Raw genomic sequence first — 17,112 nt, forward strand, 5'->3', positions numbered from 1 at the left:
ACTATTTTTGTTCGGGAAACTTTTGTTCAATCGTGAAGGAGTTAACAAAGATACAAAAGAAGCTGGACAGAGTCGGGGTGGTTGTAAGGCCATCGAAAAGTGTTTGGCTGACACGGTTGATGTCATTGACAATGGTCGTTCCGATAATTGTCGGGTTTTGTACACGGCTAACCATCAACTTGAACACAATCTCCTGGGGAATCTGCAATTACGTCCTGTGCACAATGCCTCTTGTGCAACACATGACTTTGGTGAACTCTGTGGAAGAGATGTTCAAAGCTCTCAACAACCACTTGAACAATATCGCTATTTCTGCGGACAAAACACTCCTCTCTATCGTACGATCTCGGCTGGACAACGTGTTTCATATTCACTCGTCCCTACACGTAGTGGTCGACGAGATCAACAGCATCTATTGGTTTTATCACTTGGCGATTTTTGGAGGTAAAGTAGTTGCATTTGTCAGCTGGATGTTGCATGTTTTGGACAACTCACCTTCCTATGCTTACTGGCTGATTCTGTTTGTAGACAACGTAGTTATCGTACTGCTGTCGGCCTTGGTATGTGACTTTTGTTCCGAGCAAGGGAACAAAACTCGCTTGATCGCTCACAGTGCTCTGCAAGCTGACACTCACCCTGCGCTATGGGAGGATGTTGGACAATTCTCAAGACTGAATGTCAACAACAAGGTAGAGTTTGGTGTGCCAGGGGTCTTCAACCTGAACCTCAGTTTCATCAGTAAGATGGCAGCAGCTGTCTTCTCCTACACAAACATAGCCTTGCAGCTTCAAGATGTGCAACTGTTCAGAGCCAATGGCAAGGAAGAGTTGAGTGTAGGAAATAATTCCAGTCGCTAAGTTTAATACATTGTATTGGCCAGCATGAGTCTGCAATACAATGCATGAAGCTTTGACAAAAAGTGATCTCAGATAGGTTGAAGAATGAAGCTAATGTTTTAATTAACTCTACAGGCAATTCCAGAACCCAAGTTCATATCTGCAGTCATATCTAATCAGACTGCTATCTTCATAAATATGATGTATTTTTTAATATCCTTATGTTTTATTTTGATAGTTGCTTTCCTAAGTTAAAGTCTCGTGCCTGTTCAAAATCAAAAAATTGGATAACTCCGGAACTTAAGTTAGCTAAAGATGAAATAATACTATTAAGCCGAGAAATTAGGGTAAATAAGGATAAGTTTTAAATAAAAAAGCTAAAAGACCTGAAAAGAAGCTACGCAGCCCAATTAAATAGTACTAAACGACATTATATCGAAAGCAATATAAGAAATGCCAGTAATGTCTCAAAAACTACTTGGAAGATTATTGATAGGGAACTAAACAGAAATCGAGTACGTGAAAATGAAATCCAATTAAAAATTGGCAACTTTGAATACACTGAACCCGATGATATATGCGAAATATTTAATGATCATTTTGTAAGTTTGGTAGATAGGGTTGGGGACTTGTCTTCGGGAGCTCTTGGTACAATCTCAAATCCTGCAAATTCAGTAAAATTTTATTTAATGCCTGTTGATGAAGCTGAAGTAGACAAGATTCTTTCTTCTTTGAAAACAAGTTTACCTGTGGTTTTGATGAAATTCCTATGCCTGTTTTAAAAAGTGCTAAAGATGTTTTAGCTAAACCATTGGCTCAATTAATCAACTCTTCTTTCATTTCAGGAATATTTCCAAGTAAATTAAAAATCTCTAAAGTTAAAACATTACATAAATCTGGTAGCAATAAGACCCTTCCGCATTAACAGATAATATGGCAAAATTGTGTCTATATGCTGATGATGCAAATTTGTTAGATTCTGGTAAATGTTTTAATAAAATACAAGAGTCGGCCCACAACAATCTGTTATCTATAAAAAACTATTTAAACTTCAATAAATTATTTCTCAATTTTAATAAAACCAATTTTATGTCATTCAGTACAGCAAAAAGAAAAATCCAGAATTCTGTATTAAAGTAAACTAGTGAACCTGTGCGGCTCAATGCCCCGCAAAATAACATATGAATTAAAAAAACAAATTCATCGTGTTATATATTGACTCGACGTCGAAAATTAAATACGGTAGGCTAATAATAAAGCTAGAAGGGAAGCAGTCCAGCTATTTTCTAGCTGTATGTGTATTATAAATAATAACAATGTGTATAACGTGTATTGTAAATTAATAAGGGTTCAAGTTCACGTCTGTTATAGGGTAGTTATTTTAAAAAAATTAAAAAAAAACATTTAACAAAACATTTAATCATATCAAACCAATGGCCTATGTAGCATATTTTGAGGGGTCATAAAATGCTGCTTGAAGAAAACCCTTTTAAAAACAAACACTAAAAACCAAAATTTTTATCTTCGAAATAAAAATATATCCCCACTCACTTGTTCAAGTTAGAACTTTACATTCTATTAAGTTGTTAATCGTTCTGATCAAATGAAGCCTTGTGCCATTAATGATACCCTTTTTTATGCATTCCTCATCAATAAAACCACTACCCCCTTTTATTAGTCTAATCTGTGTCTTGGCAATCCACTGACATCTATATTAAAAAATTCAGTTGGATTTTCTAGATGGGTGTCTCCGCCTTCCTGTTTTCGAGGACCCACTCTTCCTTCCCTTGGCATACTGACAATTAATCACCTAACTTGTCAAGTTCATGTAGTAATAAATTAATACTGTTAGTTTATAAATAAAATTAGATAAAAGTTACTTGGCTTGGTGCTTTCATAACTGCAAACTCAAAATACGCCCACAAGTAAAAAAGAATCAAGTTACAGTATTGGTAAAAAAACTATGTTTGTGTAACAACATTATCCACATGAAGTAGATGATTTGTTTGATTTGTCGATCAGCTGTTTAGTTTCAAATGAATTAATAATGTCAAAGATTTGTGATTTAAAATACATAAATTATTATATTACCGTAAAGTTTTATTAATTATGGTAACTTATTCTCAACTAAATTTTACTATTCCCAGCATTAAAATAAAGTAGTAAGATCCATTATGAGTAAACTTTAAGGTACATAATCCTTGATTGAAATGTAGTATACATTAACAGTCATAATACACAGTAATTATTATGTAGTAGACTTTGACTATTTTCAAGCAATAAACATATGTTTCTGTAAATAAAAATTATCTCCCCATGTTATCCTTATGGAGAAATACGAAACTTTAAAGGGCCTCAGGGCCTCATTCTCTAATTATTTCCCTAAAAAGAAAGTTTCCTGCACAACTTCACGTTACGCTCTTTCCAATGAGACCAAAAACATGTCAATCGGTTCAGTAGTTTCGGAGGAGTAATTGTCACAAAAATCCTGCTTGCGTATTAAATAAGTATATAGAATATAGATATAGATGATCTTCAAATTACTCAGGTAAAGGTTACAAAATTTTTGGGTTTATTGCTTGATGAAAATTTATCATGGTCACTCCATACAGATAAACTGTTACATAACATTTCCTCGGGTTTATTTGCCTTAAGAAATCTGTCAAAATTTTGTTTTGTTCCCTTGAGATATTGCTTAAGGTTTACCATGCACATATCAACTCACACATTACATTTGGTATTGAGTTATATGGAGCTACAAGTAATCAAAATTTACAAAGTATTCTAATCCTTCAAAAAAGGGCAATAAGAATCATGTTAAATCTGGATGATGAAGAATCGGCCAAAAAATATTTTCCTAAATTAAAAATTCTAACCGTTTACAGCTCATATATATTGCACACTATTATGCATGTGAGGGCTTCTGAAGACAAGGTGCCACTGCTGGGGGATAATCATAGATATAATACTAGGCATAAAAATTATCCATCCGTAGCACAACACAAACTGGAGTTTTATTACAAGAAACCAACAGCTGCAGGTACTGTATTAAGTTTTTGTACCATCTACCAAAAGAAATATTTGATATAAAAACATTAGGTCTTAAAAAAAAAAAACTTATTGTTACTAATTGATACAGCATTTTACTCATTTGAAGAGTTTTACAACATGCAATTACATTAATTAAATTTTCCTGTTTTATTTTGTTTAACCAAGTATTTTTAATTAGTAATAAGCTGTTTTGATGCCATTCTGTATTTATGCATATATTTCATGTATATAATGTATAAATCTTGAATAAAGCTTTTCTGATTCTGATGTTTAAAATCAAAAACAATAATTTCGGACTATACTGCATAACAATAATGGACTGCAATAATTGTTGAATATACAATCCATTTTTAACAAACTAAGATTATACTATTCAAATACAATTTTGAAAATTATCTTGGTATTTTACTTGGGGACCTTGGGGTAATGAAGCTATGTAGGCTAGTGTAATTCTCGGTTCATCAAGGTTCTACTGAATTATGTTTGGCAGTGAATAAGTGTTAAATGAAATTTATAAATTCAGGGATACACACCTTTTACAGAGTTATAAAGCCTAATTGCCCTAATTAACTTGCCACAACATCAAATCTAGAGCCCAGCTTAGTGCATTAGTGATGTTTTCTATACTTGGCAAACCCCAAGAATGCTTTAAGGTCAATAATCCGTTCCAAAAACGTAAGGAAATACAATGTGAATAAGCTTGAGATAGAAATCCTTGTCTTGTGAGAACCAGGAAACAACATAAAACATAACCTCAAGTAAACAAGCTCAAACGTTTTGACATCAGTCCTGCTGAGCTAAAGTGTTGTGTGAAGATTTCGGCTGCTAGTGTACTTAATTCAAGCAACCAACTTTTGAAAATAATGTTGTGAATTGTGATTTTTAAGAGAGAGAAAACTGTGGACATGGCTAATTTGAAACTCTGTAATTCAAAATCGTCATTTTAGTTTATTTACACAGCTTTACAGTCTATGCTTTATAGATTAAAAATGCATATGCAGCTTATTATTAACCGCGCCGAACTATCCGAATCCGAACCTCCCAATATCCGATCCGTTCCGAACCCAGCCTCAACTATCCGATACGAAATGAAATTTTACTATCAGCTAATGGGCCGCAACTATTCTATGAGTCACAGTAAGCCCGAATAAATAAGTGCAAATCAGGGACCAAGTTGTCCGGATTCCTGAAATTCCTTACTAAATGATAATTTTGATACAGAACCTCGATAATCTGGCCTATATCAGTTGGTAGATTTGCTTAAGGAAAAGGTCGGATCAACAAAAGACCACTTAAATGAGTGAATTATAGAGTTATTATTAAAACAGCTTGGTTAAAAACCTGATGTTCCGTGATATTACTTTCCGATACGATAATAAATTATAAGGTACAAAAGGACACATTGTACTTTTTATTTATTTTTGTAATAAGAGGTTGACAGTCTCTTTTAATCTTACATTTGCCCGTCCACATAGGCTATTGACCTGTGCGTGGAACATATCAAGCAAAGCAAGGGGTGAGCCAGTACAGTACAAAGGTGGACTTTACTGATAAAAAGTAGCGGCAGTGACCAGGATCCGAACCCACAACATCGATACCTTGGGCCTGAAGTCCATGACACTACTGACTCACCAGTACATTTAGGACATATTGTACTCTATTCAATATTAAATTACAGACATACTTCTTTCAGGCAATGATTTTTTTTATCCAGCTGTATTACTAGAGGGTCCAGATTATCGGTTCTACTGAATCCTAGTGATGTGGTTGAACTAGCTTAAAGGAAACATAAATCCTTGGAAATTTAAACCATTGGGTTCATTGTAAGCACATATAGACAGATTCAATACACTCTAAAATAGATAACAGCCGTCGTATGTAGTATGGATGCTACTAATCGTCCGCCTAATGTGAGGCACGCTGATGTCAGAGGACAACGATTTGCTGTTTGAAAATAACCAATGAGTTAAGGAGCTGAAAACTTGTCTGGTGTGACATACAGGGAATTATTTCTACAGCCATAGCAATGAAAAAGTTACCACTTTTCAATGACAATATTTTTTTTAAAGTATGAAGCATTACTGTGCTACTAAACAGTATGCTAACATAACAAAACTGTGTAGTTTACAACGGCACATTTCTCATTCATCAGTATTACATTTTTAATTACCACTGTCAAACAGTTAAGCTAAGTCTATGCTCTATATGAATGAGATCCTTATTAATGAGGTTTTACTCTAATTCATTGAATTAAGGTAAGTTTTTCAATCTCATCTTTGATAAGAAGTAAAGGGTGATAGGAGAAATACAATATTTAGGCAATAAAAATATAATAATATTAAAATAAAATATAGCCTATGTGTAAAATATAACAATTATTGGTAAGACTAACTTGTGTATAAAACAATGCTTTGAATTCATAAGCCACCCGTAACATTGATTGAAGCCCCGTTGATGTAGGACGACCGTTCAGACGCAAGGAAAACTATGACTTCAGCAACCTCTGGAAAAAATAAGGAAAGGTTAATAGCTGTCGCGCTAAACAATTTTAAAACAGAAGCAATTCTGAGATTTAAGTGTATAACTAGCTGTAACCCGCGGGCTTTGCCCCGTTTAACTTCTTAATTTTCAAGATGATCTCGTTCGCATGGCTCAATCACGTCCTGGTTGAAGTTCGTTCGCTACGCTCACTCACCTTTAGGTTGGAGCTCGTTCGCTACGCTCACTCACCTTTAGGTTGGAGCTCGTTCGCTGCGCTCACTTGCCTTCAGGTTAGCTCGTTCGCTACGCTCACTTGCCTTCAGGTTAGCTCGTTCGCTACGCTCACTCACCTTTTTGGTTGCAAATTAGCTGTTGTCATAAATGTAAAAGAAATAATAGTGCTGCACCCTGTTGGTAATCCTTGTAACTTTAATGCTATTGAACATCATAGAACAGAACCAACTTGTTTAATTGAAACAGCTGTTAAGATTCATTAATTCCATTTCTCATAAGGTTAACATGGGAAACTCCAGAGCCACTGGGGCGGAGCCTATTGGACGGATCACGAAATTGATGGTGTATAAACCTATTCCATGACATTCTACACGTATGTACCAAGTTTCGTGGCAATCGGTTCAGCGGTGTCCGAGTTTATCACCCCCAAACAAACAAACAAACAAATATATATACAAACATCCTCTTTTATATATATAGATAATAAAAGTTAATGCTTTACCATAATATTACACACAATTTCTTAGCTTCTATACTTCACATATGGAGTCAATGTAAAACTCAAACTTGTTTATTATCACGTTCAATGTGGGTGACGAGTAATCTCGTCATTGCTGGCCCTGCCAAGCGGCGCGCGACGAGTATACTCGTCAAATCAAAAAATTATTGCCTCGATATGAGCTGAGCCGTCGATGGAGGATGTTGTTTTTCGTTGCGCTGAATGTAGTAGTCCTTTGTGTTTCCTCGGGCGGCGTCATTCCCGTCGCGCACGGTTTTATTGTTTTAGTGTGTTATATGACATACCAAATTAAACTATTTGGTAGTTCATATAAGGGGGTTGGCAGCCGTGATCTGCCCAGATTGGAAGGGTTGTACGTCTTGTGAGTTTTTAAAAGTATGTTTTAGTGGTAAAATGTGTTTTGGACTATTTTACTTTGTGTTATTATTGATCTTGGACTGTTTTATAACTATTATTTTACTGTGTAATGACATCGTAGTGTGTAATTGTAAATAACCAGACAACTGATAACTCAAGTTTCGGGTTTGATAAGACTGTGCGACAGCGTGTTTGGTACGTCTGCGCACTCGCCGCCGCGCATCGGGACCAGTGTTGCCGGCCGCAGAGACTTTCTCCCGCATCGCTTCTCCCCGTCGCGTCGCGCTGCTAGCCGGCCTACGACCACTCGTAATTTTGGCGACTCCTGCAATTTGCTCGACGCAACGAACGTACACTACTGCGTTGCGCTCAGGTTAGGAGTTTGAAGGCGCTGGGATATCTCGTCAATTATAATCTTGGTATTTGTGTGTACATAGTGATTAGACATAGTAGTATATATTCAAGTTTTTATTATCTGAGAATAAAAATGGAAAGTTTTCTCTCTGACTGTACACATTTTTCTGATGAAAACGAACTTCTAATTTCTAATTTTTGTCTTCAACTAGAAAAGTTTGTTGCAAATTGTGAACAAAATTGCCATGCAGACTTGGTTAATGCTTCAGCTAAAGTTATTTTTTAATTTAATTCTACGTGTGGCCACTTGGCTGAGACAAATAATAAATTACTTAGTACAGAGACTAAACTGCAGGAACTAGATTGCCAATTAGAGGTGTTTAAGCGGAACCACCGTCTGGAGATAAACGAGTCACTTGTAGCAAATGATTGCCTTGTAAACAAAAGACTTTCTCTAGAAAATAAAATTCGCAACTTAAGTGATAGTTTAAGTAAAGCTTCCAATGTCAACTTGACATTAAGACAGTTACAAAGTGAACATGACAGGCTTGTTGAGAATTGTGACAGGTTGCAGTGTACAAACCAACGGTACATTGTTGAAAATAGTAGACTAAAAAAACTATTAGACAAAAATGTGTCCCAATGCAAGAATTTAGAATCTAAACTCTCTGATGTGACATTGACGCTCAATAATTTCGAGGCCACGATAAATGACAAGTCAAAGTGGGTATCAGACGAGTTACTGACTGCTTATTTTTCTTTGCTTAATACGGAAGTGTCTAACCACCGTAGTGATGTTATCTTAGTGGGAGCGTCATTGACTCAAATTTTGAAGCTTGGTGAAGAATCCCAAGTACAAACTCTACTGTCCGAGCTACATTTCGGTATTAAACGTTATGTTTTCTTCTGTGTCAACAATTCTTTAAGTGATCGAGGGGGTACTCATTGGAGTTTATTGTTGCTGGACACTTGTAAACAGTCTGCAGTTCATTACGACTCTTCGGGAGGTGTCAACAGACGGCATACTCAGATACTCCTTGACAACTTGGGACTGAGTGGCGGCATCCAACTAACCGAGGGGTGTGTGGCGCAGCAGACTGCGGGCTTCGAGTGTGGTCTACATGTGATCGTCAACGCGCGGCTGCTGCTGGCTCAACTCTGCGCAGAGATCGTTACACCTATGTTCCCACGGCAAGATGAGGACGCCTTGACGACCATCAGCAAGGAGGTGACACCTGCGACCATCAGTGACGTCACGGTGGTGGACACAAGTGTGGAACTGACTGCGACACAACTTGCCGACCAAACATGTGTAAATAAGGTAGACTTAGCTAGTAGTAATAATGGTAACAGTGAGGAAAAGTGGAAATTGTGTAAACATAAAGGTAAACTAAACAAAGCAAAAAGTAATACACCAAATCAAATCTCTAAAATTTATGTTTTAAATCATTCTGTTTGACATTTCTTGTATATACTTATGTAAATATATTAGGATAGTTTAGATTTAGTGACTTGAGTTAGTTTGAAAAACATGTATCATGAAACTCGCTCGTAAATAAAGGCATTTTTATTTATTTATTTATTTATTTATTATACCGGTAAGTGTTGTGCAATAGTGAATGATTATGGCTGTTTCTTCACGGATTGATGACTTTCTCACTGAAGATTAACTAGGAGATACAGACAACAACTGTTTACAACACAAACCAAGGATTACTTTTGGTGTCACGCGAGTCGTTCTACATGGCAGCCAAACGGGTGCGGCGGATGACGAGTATTCCTGTCACAAATGATGACGACATATATCTCATAAAAAATTTAATCTTTTGACAAAATAACACCAGATCATCATCGTAAACGACATCTGAGAAGTTAATTTGAGTTCTCATATTTTAGCTACGTACAAGTGATATAGCCATTTTCGTTGCCGCATTGAACATGTCAACTGTGTATGTTAACATTTGCCTAAAATGTACACAGATGGGTGCATCTGTCTTTTTGACCAAAACAACATTCGCCTATTGGGTGTGGATGATGATGATTGGTGTGTCCAATCGAAATTGATCACCACTTACCATCTTTTATGTATATTTACCATCTTGTGAGAAAAAGTATACGCGTAAATATATGTTTTAAGAGTTATAAGGGGTTTCTTTTATTTAATTTCTGCACATATTATATCAACTGGCAATAGAAATTAACATGGATTTTTATTCGTCCTACGGAAACCATTACTGGACAGGATTCGTACTCGGTGGGATCTTGCATTGTTTTTTGATAATATGACAAGCAGTGCCGGATTTAAGGTACTTGCGGCCCTAGGCCAAATTACTTGAGCGGCCCCCGTCCCTGTGGTGGAAATTCCCTTCAATAGCAGTGAAATAGTGAAAATCTCCCACGATCATCATCATCATCATCATCATCATCGTCCTCACCAGCGATCGTGTATAAAATCGTGTACATCTCCAGTGGACCACAATCACAGGTAAATCATCATTGTGAACATCTCCCGTGGGTTGCATTTAAACGGACATTGTATTTATCATTGACATTCGCGACTGCTGCAAAATCGGGGACATCTCCCGCAGACCACAACCGCAGATACATCATCATCTTCACCCGCGACCGCGGCAAAATCATTTACAACTCCTGCGAGCCACAATCTCAGGGAAATCATCATTTAACATTCGCGACTGCACCAAAACTGTGACCATCTCACTCGGGCCGCAATCATGGGGACATTATCATCAACACCTGTGACCGCGGCGAAATCATGAACATCTCCCTTGGGCCGCAATCATGGAGGAATCATTGTTGTCACCTGCGTCCGCAGCAAACTGATGGTTTAAAAAAATTAAAATGTTTTTTTCTGAAAAAAAAAAAACGTTTTTGTCAATCCTCTGCGGCCCCCTTTGCTTGCTCCTAGTCAGTACATCAGCCCCTAGTGGTAAATAGGCACTGATGACAAGGTTAATCGGCTTATAAGGATGAGAGTCAACAAGAATTGTAGTGGGCAACGTTAAAACAGGATGTTCGACTCAGATTAAAACTAGAGTGCTTGGGCACAACTAGAGCTCAATGGAGGCCTCTGTTTCAAAACAACTATTGTATGTATTGATCTAGATGTAACAATTTTAAATATTTTTCAAACAATGTATTAAAAAAAGAAAAATGTCTACATTCTTGTAGGTACTGAAATGTGTATTGGAACACTATAAAACCGCCAATGCTCATTTTTGTGAAGGTCTAGTATTGGTCCAAACATTGGAAAACTATCAATGGCAATTGCAATCAAGCAAATACGCATTTATCTTTAACTTTGCTCTTCATGATTTTACAACTCTATTTGGTGGTAAAAAAGTTCAGTAAACACACTTTTTATGGATTCAAAATTAAATAATTTTCAGATTAAAACGGATGCAAGGTTTTTTGGCAAAACCATCACTTGGTTACACTCTACTAACCTTGAGGAGTGCCCATGCGAGCTAGAGGTATCTGCGATGTAAACATCTGTTTGACTTTATCAGGTACTTTGTCTGTCATTGGAGTTTGTATGAAACCTGGTACTACAGCATTGCAGCGGACCCCACAACTGGAATATAAGAAATAGTACTGGAAAGTTGAGTTCTCATAAGCAATTTTGTTCAATACTAGCTGATACCCGTCCGCTTCGCCCGACATACTTTTAAGTTTTAACATGAACGAGCAGAAGTGATTTCACTAAGGCCTAACATGACCTTTTGATTTTTTTTCTGTATAATAACAGTTATTAAGGATTAAATGCATTCTTATATAGCCTGAATTGGAACTAAGGGAGAACTTCTTTATTTGAAAAATTAACTGGTTTACCAAGAGCTTGGAACTACTCTCTCTGGAACAAAATCATAATGTTTTTACCAAGTTACTATTGCAGATCTATCTCATTGTAGTAACAGTTATTAAGGGTCAGGGCGAAATCATGAACCTCTACCATCAACCACAGATATCATAAAATTTTGATTGTGCAAATTCTCAGGTGCTTTCTGTGATTGTAATATCATTAGAGATACTACATTTTCTGACTTGGTGCTCTTAACTCCAAACTCCAGCTTTGAAGCTAGGCTTGACTTGTCAAATTTTGCTGTTTTCACACCTCTAATCATTTACCAACACTTAAGTTCACGAACACAACTTCAGTGCAATGCAGATTGCAGAGTGGCTCATCTGGATTGGGCAATTCAGAAACAGTGACAGGAAAATAATATTAATACATTTTTGAATTAGAATTTTAGCTGAGTTGGATTGCTTGACGATCTTGGCAAGAACACAATTGGATTACAGAGATTTTACTACAGCAACCTTCCGATTAACCGAGGTTGTTGGGATTGAGCCTACCTCGGTTACCGAGAATCTTGGACAATACTGAGGTCTCTTTGATTTTGAGGTTAGGGTTACGGTACCACATTAGGAAGTCAAAGACTTGAAAAGTATCCTATGTTTTAATAATAATGCATAGGCCTAGAGAATACAAAATGGTCAATTTATTGGTATTCGCATGGAAAATGTTTAAAAAATAAGACAGTGTTATTCAGGAAAACAGGTAAATCTAATATGTTTAACACTTCTTAAATTTTCTTGAAAAAAATAAAATACAGTAAGGCTATTATTAAATGATGCTAAGTCAACACACTCTACAAGAATAAATAAAAACAACAGAATAAGGTGAATCCATATAGTTATTAACCCTTTGAGTGCCAACGTCCGGGGAACCGGACGTTTTTAAAACGAGCCAAAAGTGCCAACGTCCGGCCGACCGGACGTTTTTAGAACGAGCCAAAAGTGCCAACGTCCGGCTGACCGGACGTTTCGTAATGATCGAACAGCTGTCATAACAACCGAATGGATACTCGGATTCTTTTAACCCATATATTAACATTGAGTCGAAAGTTACTAGATGCGATACATCGATTTTCGTTGGTCGAAATATCGAAAATTCGATTTTTACGAAATTTTAACCTAAAAATCGCCAGATCGCGCTCGGCACTTTTAGCGCGACCTTCGGGAAAAATCATCGGCATTTTTGAGCGTTACTTTTATTTCTCGCCTGGCACTCTAAGGGTTAAAGTAGGCTATAAAGTTTATTTTTGTTTGAGTTTGACTTTAACTATACTTGACACTATCATGTCATTGTAATGACAAACACTGACAAAAGGCGATACGAGCCGGCAATGCCCAAGCAGAAATGCCACTATTTTTGTTGAAGTTCTGCATACGACTAGTACAGCTTACCAATGGTTAGATGCCAACTTAGTAGCTTACTGTCTGTGACTTTTCTTTTCTAGGTTACCGGTACTGCTAAACATTTCTATGTTAAAATAATACCTAAGATAAAAGATAGTAATTATTTAAAGTATTCATTTTAAGAAATCACAAATTACAGTGCGGTACCCTCTACTTTTACTTTACTTTCAACAGAGAGATTACAAAAAATGTAGGCCTAATTGCTGTTTTCCAAATGGAAATAAAAAATTTATATATTTAGGCCTAAAACGACCTTGGATAATCCAAGGGCTCTTATAAAGCGGGGTTCGGATAATCGAGAGTGGAATGTATTACTGTTTAATTTCTAGACAAAATTAGTAGTGGTTCATCTACTTACAATCCCATTTCCTTGGCAACACTCTTAGTGAAGGCCTCAACAGCAGCTTTGCTAGCAGCGTAGTTACTCTGGCCCATGTTGCCAGTCTGGCCCACCACACTGGCTATGTTGACTACTGAGCCTGTTTGTTTGTTGGTTGCCAATGCCTCACACACTGCCTTGGTAACTGCGTATGTTCCCTGCGTCGCAAACATTAAAAATAATTGCTATACCGCATTGTAGGCTATTTAGCAGCATGCTATCTGTCGGAAACATTATCCTGTTAAAAAACAGAAAGTCCATACAATTTTTTTCCATACACTGGTCGCCACTCTGTCAGCTGATTGGTATCTAAGTGCAGATTTCCAGTGGTTGTCAACTCATAGCCTACCACATTGTTTGTCACCCGTTTGAAAAGCCACCGAGTGATTATGATCTGGATACCTTGATGCAAATGGTTTTGTTAAATAGTATAGGTCTACCGTGGAAGGATGATGAGTGCAGGATTAGAGACGAAATTGTGGTATTCTTTCAGCAAGCGTATACTATTTTAATAGACATATGTTTTCGGAGTAGAGCTATTACCACCAATAAAACAGTAAAATACCGGTATACCATTGGTAACAATTGAAAGGTTACTTCACTAGGTACTCTTGTGGCGGGTTTCAGCAGTGCAGGTGTTGAGAGGGTAGCGCTACCGATGGTAGAGGGGGAATGTCTGGGCAAAGATATGAGTTAAATTGCTCACCAAACGATTTTAATGCATTTGCTCGCTGACAAACTCTCCTGGGAGCCAAGAGACCCAGTGCAGTGTGATGACCTACCTATTTAACAAATAACCCTGTGCTACCCAGCAATTGGCTGCAGCCAGAATTCAATACAAGAAGGAAATAAGACTCACTTTTACGTTAACATCAAACACCTGCTGGAACTGATCGTCGGTCATTTTGAGAAGGAATGCATCCCGAGTGATACCAGCTGAGTTGACCAGTACTGTGGGAGGTTGTGAGAAGTGAGATATGACCTTGGTCACGACCTCTCTGACCTTAATAGTGTCACTCACGTCTAGCTGCAGCGGCAAATGACCATCACCTGAAAAAAAAAAAAAAAAAAAAAAAACAGGGACGCAGTTGAAATATTAAATTTGATCAAAATTCGATCATGCAATACATGCATAAGGAAAAACAAAAACATTTCTTCTTCATTCATTCTTATATGAGTAAACAAAACTCACAATTTCTAAAACAAAACAAAAATAGCAATCAGTATAACTAGCAACATCAGTGCCCACACCAGGTTTATTGTTATAGGCCTACCTGGCAAATGAACTAGGTAAAAATTTGATCGTCATCTAAAATGTGTAGCCTACAATAAATTAACTAACTGTGTTGTCTTTAAATGTTAACTGTACAGTTGTAGGAATGTCAACAAGTGGTGTGAGGATGTATTTCCTTATATATAGGCTTTGGCATATTTATGTAACTGTCATCGAGTAAAAAATGCTAACCAAGTATAGTTATTATTTAAACTTGGCTAACACATTTAGACTAAAAACATGGATCCATTAGGTACCTATTCCTACATGGTTAAGTCGGAATTGAATCCTCTTAACTTACCAGTAAGAAGAGAAACAGTACTTTCTGCAGATTTGAGATCAAAGTCAGAAACCACAACTCTGGCTCCTTCTTTGGTTATTAGCTGACAAGCTGCCCGTCCGATTCCACTTCCCCCACCTTAAAATATACATAAGTTATTGTAAAATTATAGGCCTAGTCAAAATGTTGTGTGTTTAACGAGACCAAATTTAACAAAGGGCAAACAATAAAGTTGGACTTGAGTTAGGTCGTAAGGGCAGACAAATTAAATGTTGTTTGTAACTGAGGCCTGTTTGTTTATCATGGTACGGTAATAACATATCTTAAGTTAATAGATAAGAAATGCTAGTCTAAAAAAGAAACGGGTACAGTTTCTTAACTGGTCTACCCTAATTTCGAATGAAACTAACGATTAGACCCTTCATCTAATTAGCACTTCACATGATAAGGTTTGTGCATTTTAAGACGCATGAAGTTTTAACCTTTTGAGTACAGTTTCTTAACTGGGCTACTCTAAGTTAATATTGATAGAAACTAACTTAAGTTAAGTTGTCGACTCGGTATTAGTAAACCTTCATCCATTTTTTTCATTATCAGCAAGTTTGGTTAGTTAGGTTAGGTTAAACAGTTTCATTTTATAACTAAGTTAACTTACTATAAAATCGATTAGGCTCTAAGTTAGGCTGTCTAAAACTGTTTAGTTGACAACCTCATTAAACAGGAATAATGACACTAAGGATTGTTACATTCATTCTTCATTGACAAAAAGCACGTTTAAAAAAGGACTACATGTAGGGTTAAATAATAAAACTTAAATATGCCAAAGCCTGTGGCCTCTGGGTCTTAACTTACCGGTGACAAGAGCTAATTTTCCACTCAACATTGTCACAACTCGTAAGGCCTATAACGATGGAATCAAGACGAGTTTTAGTTAATTTATAGTTTGATATTGATTGAGAGTAGCTAATTCATTGTTCATGAGTTTTACTAAAATAAGATCAAAGGTCAAAGGTTTGTAAATACAGAAATGATAATGAAGGAAGAAGGAATTAGTAATTACAGTAAGTTTACTGAACAAATAATGGGTGGTATATTAAGATAAAAAAATATTTATGCCACATCAGAAATTCATTTCTCAGTTCCGTGAGCCTAATTTATTAATTTGTGGTAAGTTATTTTATTAGTTTTGAAGTTTATACTTTCATTGTAATGTAATTGTAGATTTTGTAGATGTAGAGGTTAGATTACTACAATAACAAACAACAGTCATTCAAAATGACAGTACAGAGTACAGACAGTACTGACAGACTACTACAGACAGATGATACAAAAAATCATGATGCATTCTTCTCCTTCTCTTCTTTTCTCTCAACATCCCTACCTAGATACAATCGCATGTATAGTATTCCATTCCACGGGCGCCTTTTGTGGCCGTGAGTATTCCCGGTTAACGTTATCCGTCTGGCCATAGATAAACCATAGCTGATTTATCATCCTTTTGGGAAAGCTGCAGCCAATTTTATCGTTAGTTCCGTCCAGTGTACTGTATAGGTCGTGTTTTGTTTACGATTCTTTTATAGTTATTTCAGTAATTTTAAACCTCGTTTAACTAAATAAAACTATCTAATAATAAAAAATAGCTCGCCCCCTAGTTATATAACCAAACTGTAAAGCGCGAATCATGAAACTAACCCTCACATAATATAAAGTAAATTTCTTCGACACCAGCGATCAGTGTCACAGGACATTAAGTAGACACGAATAACGAGCTTCAAAATTTACAATGGGATGAGAAGTCTAGGCCTACTTGTGTTGGGTAGTCTATGATAGCAATACTGGTCTGGCACATCACAAGATAATAATCGTTATTCTGTGTTTGCTGGGCACTCAACAAACAGGTGGTGATCGCTGGTCTGGCATGATTGTAACGATCGATGACAATTATTGTGCTCCAGCAATCCAGTATCAACGTGAACCTGCTTTAGATAACCATAGACAAAAAGTTAGAAGCTGTGTGACTAACTGAGATTTATCAAGGATGCATTTTTTAAATATCCTGAATATCCT

The 17,112-nt window shown here is 36.6% G+C and overlaps 1 protein-coding gene across 1 annotated transcript; it reads right to left on the reverse strand.

Annotated features, from left to right (window-relative positions):
• Positions 1-6,200: 6,200 nt before the first annotated feature.
• Positions 6,201-16,096, reverse strand: LOC129003978 (estradiol 17-beta-dehydrogenase 8-like). Its single transcript, XM_054432337.1, has 6 exons — positions 15,898-16,096; positions 15,067-15,183; positions 14,352-14,542; positions 13,472-13,650; positions 11,298-11,425; positions 6,201-6,390 (listed from the first exon to the last, which is right to left on the reverse strand). The coding sequence occupies exons 1-6, from the start codon at positions 15,926-15,928 to the stop codon at positions 6,305-6,307; spliced, it is 732 nt and encodes a 243-aa protein (XP_054288312.1). The 5' UTR covers positions 15,929-16,096; the 3' UTR covers positions 6,201-6,304.
• Positions 16,097-17,112: the final 1,016 nt, after the last annotated feature.

The sequence above is a fragment of the Macrosteles quadrilineatus genome, unplaced genomic scaffold (genome assembly GCF_028750875.1).
Source record: "Macrosteles quadrilineatus isolate MER2022 unplaced genomic scaffold, UCM_ALF_1.0 Scaffold_9__3_contigs__length_116548681, whole genome shotgun sequence".
Lineage (NCBI taxonomy): Eukaryota > Metazoa > Arthropoda > Insecta > Hemiptera > Cicadellidae > Macrosteles > Macrosteles quadrilineatus.